Raw genomic sequence first — 9,193 nt, forward strand, 5'->3', positions numbered from 1 at the left:
TTTTGATATCCTGAACTGGAGGTGATCATTCATTCATGCATTCTTAACCATCTTCAGTCTGTTTTGTTGATCATTGCCAGAGTAATCTTCTAAATTTGGGACTGACACACAGGTTGCACCTCCGTCATTTACTTAACCCTTGTCCAGCCACAATGTAGGCCTCTGCTCATGCTCTACCTGGGACCTTTCATCCTTCCTTGCTGGCTGAGTTGACTGCTAATTCCTTCATCATTCCTTTTCCTGAGGTGTAATATTTACTTCTCCCTGCAGAGAACAAATGTCTCATATTTCTCTGTTCTCACAGCATTTTTACTTAAACCTTAATTATGTTACTTAGAGTGTATTGAAGGCATTTGCTTCAGGTGTCTGTCTCCTGGTTCTAATTTGAGTTCCATGAATATTTGGATGGTACTGAAGTAATTTTCTAATTTTATAAGACTGGAACAGTGGCTCATAATTACTGCGTGTTAAGCGTGTCTGCTGTGAATGAATGGAGCCACCCACCAGAGACCATCTCTGACTTCCAGCAGATACTTGTTTTCTGCTTGACCCTTGCCGTCAGCTCTAAGGGTGCCAAGCCCAACAAGCACACTCCTGCCTTTAAGGCACTCAGTGATTTACTGTTTTGTGTACTGGTTTAATAACATACAGTGCATTTAACATCTGTGTGTCCATATTGTGATTTGTCGTATATCCTGACCCTCCTTAGAACATAATTTTATCATTTATGAAATGAGGAGAATGGACCAGATGGCTAGAAAACTTACCATTGTTGACTATCAATAGGTTTTAAGCTCCTTGATAACAGCAGTCCTGTCTTTCACGTCTCCTGGAAGCTTACATAGGGCAAAGTATAGTGTTTTGCACTCAGTGGTCGGTTAGCAAATTTTAAAGAGAGAGTTGATATCAGTAAATACTTGAAATGAATTTGATTCTATTTTTTCACTCCATTAACCTTGTTTTGTCCCTTGTCTGTGCTTAGGAATATCTGTATTTCCTTGATCTCGCTCATTCTCAACTTGTGTGTACAGCTTTGAATATATATACTTACATATATACAGGGAGGGCAAAGGCAGGTTTCAGTTGTGAGTACACAAAAACACGGAGTTTGTTCTTGTTTATTATTTATTTATTTACTAGTTATTGTATTGTTTTCCACATGGACAACTGTAAACCTGCTTTTGCCCCACCCTGCATATATTTATTTTACTTTTACTTTTTACTTTATCCCTCTTAACAACCCCCAAAAGAAGGTAAGGTAGTCATTTATCTCCATTTTTCAACTGAGGAAACTGAGTCTTCAAGGTCGTAGCTGAAAAGCAAGAGAGTCGGAGTCAGTCCGGCTCTCCTGGCTCCAGATCCTGTGTCCTTCCTGTCTGTCTCCTCCTCTGTGATGTCAGGGCTTCTTCCAGATCTAAGTGTCTGTGGTAGCCACCTGTTAACATAGCGCACCAGTTAGGAGCTTCTGGGGAGCCACAGAAATGTGCTTTCACATAATGGGAATTCACTGGTAAGGTCCTGGAGAGTCTCAGAGGGCTGGTGAGAAGGTTGAGCATCTAGCTGGGCAATGGATGGGAGCCAGGTTGCCAGAAGCAGACACCTGATAAAGAGGCACTGCCACAGAGACCAAACTCGAAGTGACTTTTATTCTCTGCTCAAGATTCAGGGCGAGGGAGAAGCGGTCTGTTGGCACGGCTTGAGTCACTTCTGTGTCCTTAGGTTAGTGCAGTGTTTCCCAGCTGGGGCAGTTTTGTCCTCCCAGTGGGCACTATCTGGAGATATTTTGGGTTATAACGGGGAGACTGCTACTGACTGGCATCTGGTGGGTAGAGGCTAGGAACACTGCTAAATGCCCTATTGCATCAGCCCCCAATAACAAAGAACTAACCGGCCCCACATGTCAGCAGTGCTGAGGTTGAGAAAGCCTGGGTTTCCTTAGGGGGAGGCAGCTTGATTAGTAGTCCTGCTAGACTCTCATTGGAGGCAGGAGGAAACCAAAGCCTTTTCCCCAAAAGGTGGAATAGACCTAGATGGCCAAAACAACACAAAAAATGTGCTGCAGACCGGGGCAGTAGTTCCAGTCTTGGAACGTGAAGATGAATTGCATGTTTGCAAATGTTGTACTTGAGTGGCTCGGAAAAAAGGGACATTCATAAAATATTTGAAATCTGAACTTAGGCTCCAAAAAGGTTCTGGCTGATTATTTTTAAAAAGGATTCTTTGAAACAAAACTTAAATTTTCATGCAGAGTAACCTATAGTTAGTATATAACATGTGCATCTTTAATTCAGTGATAATTTGGGTTTTTGAGTGGAACTGTGAACGAAAACCTAGAGGAACCACACTTACAATCAAACTTACTAACTGAATTAAACGAAAGCACTTTTCTGAGAACTCCTAGTGTAACGTGGAACAGCCTGTTCTCTTGAACTGCTGGAGTCAAACACGATGAGAACATTTAATGTGATTTGAACCCATGGACAGTTTACCATGACTATTAATTACTTAGTTATAGTAAAACTGTTTCACATTATACTTGATTATAGGATGATATTTAGCAAAGTACCCTTTCGCTTGTGAGCAACTTTGGATGTTGCTGATACCTAAAAATGTGAGGATGTTGGATCTGTGGGAAGTGTGGTCTGCGTTAGAAGTTCTCTAACAGCTCACCTTGTTCTTGGCCTACATGGTAATTAGTGTTAAATCCAAGTAGGAGATTGATTCAGCTCATCATTTTCCTACCTTCCTTCTAATTTTATTCACACTGAGGATGAGCCATATCATGTGACTAACAACTTGCTTATTTGGCTTTTGTATTTTATTGATGCCTTTGCTGTACCAGGCCTGTTTTACTGCCCTGAGGAAGTGTAGGAAGGACCAGAGCTTTCCCCTGCCCTCTGACACTCCTCTGCGCATCTCCAGGCTGCCCAGAGCAAGCCGCTCACTGCCCATGGGTGCTAGCCTTGGGCCTCCACTCTCACCTCAGGAGGTGTCATTTCAGGTGAACCACTGTCTCCCAGAGAAGATTGTGGTGTACCGCGATGGAGTGTCTGACGGCCAGCTGAGGACAGTTGCGAACTATGAGATTCCTCAGCTACAGACGTGTTTTGAAGCTTTTGAGAATTACCAGCCCAAGATGGTGGTATTTGTAGTTCAGAAGAAAATCAGCACCAATCTGTACCTGGCTGCTACTGAGCACTTTGCAACTCCCTCCCCTGGGACTGTGGTAGATCATACCATCACCAGCTGTGACTGGTAAGTAGACAAGACATGACATTTTAGCAGGAGCAGGTTGCAGAAGTTATTCATTCCCTGGGTATCGCCATGGGCAGGTTGCCTGGAGAGATGTGAAATGGAATCCTCAGAGATTTTACTGTTAAAAAATAAAGATTTAATGGGGACGTCAAGTACAGCATAGGAAATATAGTCAGTAATATTGTAATAACTATGTATAGTGCCAGGTGGGTACTGGAAATACTATTTCTAGTGGGGAATACTTTATAAAGTACATGATTGTCTGACCACAGTGCTGTGCACCTGAAACTGATACAAAATAATGCTGAATGTAAACTGTAATTGAAAAGATGGTTCAATCTTAAAAAAGCATATAAAGCTTTAGCCCTGACTAGTGTGGCTCAGTTGGTTGGGCATTGTCCTGCAAAGCAAAAGGTCACCAATTCGATTCCCAGTCAGGGCACATGCCTGGGTTGTAGGTTTGGTCTCCAGTTCAGACACGTGTGAGAGGCAATCACACATTGATTTTTCTCTCCCTCTCTTTCTCCCTCCCTTCCCCTCTTTCAATAAATAAATGAATAAATAAATAAAGCTTTAAAAACTATTAGAAAAAAACAAAAGTTTTTATACCTCTTAGGTGTAAAATATTGAGCATACATTCTTAAGATCTGTGCTTAACATTCTACAGACAGATATGGAAGTTTTCTACCATGATTCTTGAATAGCCCATTGAGTCAGTAGACCTGAGTTCTAATTATGGTTTGGTCCCTGTGTGTTCTTGAGCCAGTTATTTGACCTCTCTGAGCCTTAGGTGAAGGAGCTGCAATGATATCCAAGGTCTTTTCCACATCATTGCTTTGTCCTTTCTCCTTTCCAGGGTGGACTTCTACCTCCTTGCCCACCATGTACGTCAGGGCTGTGGCATTCCTACACACTACGTGTGTGTTCTGAACACTGCGAACCTGAGCCCTGATCACATGCAGAGGTGAGCTGACCAGTTTTCCCTCCTTCTCACTCTGACCAGTTAGCTGTGGCAGAGTCACTGCCCACCCCCAGTAGTAGTTACCCCTTGACTTTCTTCACTTGACTGTCTCTCATAATAATGTTGTCGGTGGTAATCCTGTTGTACATTAAATTTACTGGAAGAGCTTAAAAAAATGTACTGATGTCCAAGCTTCACCCCTGAGCAGTCTGAGGCATTTATATTTTTAAAAGTGCTCTTGATGATTATGAGGTCCAGCCTACTCTGGGATCCAAAGCCCTTAAGCTCAGACTATATAAATAATTTGCTGGGATACTAACCCTTCTGCAGCCTCTTGAAGCAAAAAAAATAATTTGTCTTTTTTTGATATAAAAACAGGGGGCACCTAAAGTGAGGGAATTTACTCATGTCTTCCAGACTCACAAATGGTGGAAATAGAAACAATTGCACTTAAAAAATAACGATTCCCAAAATTGCATCATTTAAAAAATAAATTAATAAAAGGTACATCTTGTATTCCTTGGTGCCCCAGTTTCTGGAAAGTCCACACCCATAAGTACAAGGACCACGTCCCAGAATGAGGGTGGGATGTAATAAGGATCATATTTTCTTCTTGGCCTGCAGGTTGACTTTCAAACTGTGCCACATGTACTGGAATTGGCCTGGCACCATCAGAGTTCCAGCTCCTTGCAAGTATGCCCACAAACTGGCTTTCCTGTCAGGACAGATCTTGCATCACGAGCCAGCCATCCAGCTGTGCGAGAACCTGTTCTTCCTGTGACTGGGCCACCCGGATATGGGCTGATTAGAGGGATTAGACTTCTGAGCTCAGCAGGATCCAGGGGTTTTCATGTTGATGTTTTCCCTTTCTCCAACCTAGTAGGATAAGATACTTTTTTGCCTGTTTTTTTTCTATTTTAAACCTGGTATCACCAAAAAGCAAGTTCCATTCTAAGTATCAGCTGGAAATTGCCTGGTTGCCTTTGTAAAGTAAATGGGGGTGATAGTGCTACTGGACCTGCAGAGCCAACGGGAGCTGTAGAAGCCTGCAGAAGCAGCAGTTAGGCCTAGCTCCGCTCACTGAGCAAGCAGGTCCTGTTTCTGGCACCAGAAGTGATAATGAAGTCACTGCCAAGTTTCTTAAAGCAGAGAGTTACTTTATTTGGGCAACTGGAAAAGTAATAACAAGGCCTATGAGGCAAAGTTTTTCAAGATACTGCTGTTGCTGGCAGGTGTGAAGGCACTAGGAAAACCAGCTGGTGGTATAATCAGGCCCTTGCTGAACTGATCTGTGGGGATTGGGTGTGTGGCACCTGTAACCTGAGCAGGCCTTGAAAGGCTATTCAGGTCTCTCCTTCAAGAGGCCAGGTAATGTTTTCCTGTATATTTCAGTTATTTCATAGTAGACCATGGCGATTTCTTCCTCTGCCCCCTGCACCTTTGCTCTTTGTAACTGATTTTTATTTTTGCAGTTTTTAATTTTTTAATTTTATTTGAGAGAGAGAGAAACATTGACTGGATTCACTTATTCATGCATTCATTGGTTGATTCCTGTATGTGCCCTGATGGGGGGGTTGAACCTGCAACCTTGGTGCATCGGGACAGTGCTCCAACCAACCGAGCTACCCGGCGGAGGCCATAAATTTCAGTTTTCAAATTAAGAATCAGAACAGGTGAAATTAAACTGTGAGGAAGGTTTATGATGGGGTGTGAGCTTTTCTTGCACCTTTCTCCCAGTTGTGTGGCTTTCTTTTCTGTTGCTATATGTTTGTAAATTGAATCATTCATTTTCCTAACTCTCAATAACCTTTCCTGGATGTTGGCTCATTTTGTTAGGAAATTTTCTGAATCCAGGTTATGATTTGTTGAAGTTGGCTTTGGAAAGCATGACACTTCTGCCAAAGTGCAGACATTTTAGTTGAGAAAGTTGACACTGTGCCTGTGGGTTTCAGCGTTTGGGGGAAGCACTGGTTTTTGTGTTTATTTTCCCTGTTTTAAAATCTTTCAGTCCCTTCAGGGTTACTTCATTCTTACTGTGCTTTAACTGGGTTTTAAAAGCCAATTTTATTTAACCTTTTCAAATTTTTACTTACTTAATTTGTGGTGTGATGGCAGGAGGGGATAAGTTAGAAATTCCCATTTTATATGACAGTGTGTAAGAAGAGAAACTTCGACTTAAAACTCCTCAGAAGAAAACCAAGCAAACTGTCAGTTTGTCGCAGAGCTCAGCCGCAGTTGAGGAGCTCTGGGTGTTGCTGGCCCTCAAGTGCACCCTGGTCTTGTTTGGAGTGGGGGACATGAGGCCAGGGGAAGACCTGGAATTTTAAAACCATCAGATCAAACAGATTGGTCTCTGTCAGTTTTCTCTTTGGAAGCATTTGGAGTTGCTCTTTGGAAGTTGGATTTCTTAATACTCATTTTTCTCTTACATAATAAAAAATACTTCAATATAATACAAAAATTTCTTCACTTTTTATTTGTGGTTTTCTTGCTTTGCTTTTCAGTCTTTTTTTAAAAAATATTTTATTTATGTATTTTTAGAGGGAGAGAGAGAGTGAGAAACATTGATCAGTTGCCTCTCGCATGCCTCCAACCTGGAACCTGGCCCGCAACCCAGGCATGTGCTCTGACTGGGAATTGAACTGGTGACCTTTTGGCTTGCAGGACAATGCTCAACCCACTGAGATACACCAGTCAGGGCTGTTTTTCAGTCTAATGCAAAATGGTTGGGTCACCAGGTAGGAAATAAAAACAAATTTGTATAAATGTGTAGTTGTGTTTGAAATAATGTTGTCAATTCATCGATGGTGTTTTTTTTTCCTTCAGAGAGCCACAACATTTGCTAGAATTATTAATTTATTACTTGGCATGCAAGTAATAAAGGTGGAGCTCTAATACTAGTAGCCAAGTGATTTCATTGTGACCAGGATAGTAAGATTTTTAGAGAAGACACTAGCAGTCTGACTTAGGGAACAAATGAAACACTTGTTTGTATCTGTGTGTTTTGTCATGTTTTTTGAACCTCTTTTTCTCCTGAGACAATTTCTACTAGTTTACGTGAGAGCCAGTTTCCCTCCCTTTTTTCTAATGCTTGCCCTGTTTTGCACGTATTTCACGGTACCTTCCCAAAGCACCCTGGTTGCTTGCTGCATTACTACACCCCTTTCTTCCATTCTTAAATGATGCAGTGCTTTTGAACTCACACCAGAAAGGACCTAATTTTTATACAGTGCCAAAGGGCCCTTTTAACTTGGGCAGCATTTTGTGGAATGGTGTAAAAAAGACATTTTCCAAATGACTAGCTGTTTATACTAAAAATGTTAAAATTTGTGTCTGAAATTTCTCAGTGATTTGGGATTATTGGAGAAGACTCTCTCTCTCTCCCTCTGGCTCTCTATCTGAGTTTCTTAGTGACTTTTCCTGTTTGGACTTATTTTTCTTTCTTTTTAAAAAAAATGAGGAAAATCAAGACACTGAAAAGACAAGCCAAAGACTGGGAGAAAATATTTGCAAAAGATAGATCTGATAAAGGATTCTTATCCAAAATATACAAAGAACTCTTAACACTCAGGAAAGCAACCCGATTAACAACTGGGCAAAAGACCTGAACGGACAGACCTTTTTGCCAACTACACATCTCACACCAAAGAAGATACACAGTTGGCAAGTAAATACATGAAAAGATGCTCAACATCATCATATGTCATTAGAGAATTACAAATTAAAATGAGATACTACTACACGCAGAATAGCCAAAGTCCAAACACTGACAATGTCAAATGCTGGTGAGGATGTGGAGCAACAGGAACTCGTTGCTGGCGGGAGTGCAAAATGGTACAGCCACTTTGAAGAACAGTTTGGCAGCTTCTTACAACTAAACATACTCTTGCCTTATGATCCAGTGGTCACAATCCTTGTAATTTTGTTTGAATGAGTTGAAAACTTACATCCACACAAAATCCTGCATATGAATGTTTATAGCAGCTTTATTCATAATTGCCAAAACTTGGGAGCAACCAAGATGCCCTTCAGTAGGTGAATGGAAAAATAAACTGGTATATCCAGACAATGAAATATTCAGTGCTGAAAAGAAATGAGCTAGCAAGCCACGAAAATACCTGGAGGAAACTTAATTGCATATTACTAAGGGAAAGAAGCCAATCTGAAAAGGTTACGTGCTGTATGGTTTCAACTATATGACGTTCTGGAAAAGGCAAAAACTGTGGAGATGGTAAAAAGGGGTTAAGAGAAGAGGGTCGGCAGGGCACAGAGGATTTTTAGGGCAAGGAACTATTCTGTATGATCCAGTAGTGGATACCTGTCATACATTTGCCCAAAGCCATAGAATGTGACACACTAAGCATAAACCCTGATGTAAACTATGGACATTGGGTGATTATGCTATGTCAATGGTGTTTCAACAATTGTAACAAATACACCACTTGGGTGGGGGTTGTTGATAGTGGGGGAGGCTGGCTGTGTATGGGAAATCTCTACTTTCTATGTAGTTTTTCTGTGAACCTAAAACTGCTTTAAAAACAATAAAATACAGAGAGTTCTGGTTAAGATGGTGGCATAGGCAGACACGGAGCCTCTTAGCACAGCCACATCAAAATTACAACTAAAATACAGAACAACCATCCCTCAGACCATCAGAAATCAAGTTGCACGGAAGTCTGACAACTATGGAATTAAAGAAACCACATCCATCCAGATTGGTAGGAGGGCTGCAGACATGGAATGGGCTGGTCCCTCACCCATTTGTGGTGGATAAAAATCAGGGGGGATAACTCAGGAGTGAGGAGTCCCAGCCCCACAGTAGGCCTTCCAGCCCAGGGTCCCAGTGCCAGGAAGATAAATCCCCACAACTTCTGGCTGCAAAAACCAACAGGGTCGTGTTGGTGGAAGAAACTTCTGGAGCCCCAAGCAGGTCCTCAAAGAACCCACACATGGACTCGCCTATTCAGACTCAATTCC

The 9,193-nt window shown here is 41.7% G+C and overlaps 1 protein-coding gene across 4 annotated transcripts in view; it reads left to right on the forward strand.

Moving 5' to 3' along the window:
- Nucleotides 1–6,692, forward strand: part of PIWIL2 (piwi like RNA-mediated gene silencing 2) — an 83,755-nt gene extending 77,063 nt beyond the window's left edge. For all 4 annotated transcript variants that reach the window (XM_053910427.1, XM_071219233.1, XM_071219234.1 and 1 more), the window contains 3 exons: nt 3,002–3,255; nt 4,112–4,219; nt 4,841–6,692. In XM_053910427.1, the coding sequence (XP_053766402.1) occupies nt 3,002–3,255; nt 4,112–4,219; nt 4,841–4,997 (519 nt within the window). In that variant the 3' untranslated portion in view covers nt 4,998–6,692. The remainder of the gene's footprint in view (nt 1–3,001; nt 3,256–4,111; nt 4,220–4,840) is intronic.
- Nucleotides 6,693–9,193: the final 2,501 nt, after the last annotated feature.

Source organism: Desmodus rotundus, chromosome 9 (assembly GCF_022682495.2).
Source record: "Desmodus rotundus isolate HL8 chromosome 9, HLdesRot8A.1, whole genome shotgun sequence".
NCBI classification, from domain to species: Eukaryota; Metazoa; Chordata; class Mammalia; order Chiroptera; family Phyllostomidae; genus Desmodus; species Desmodus rotundus.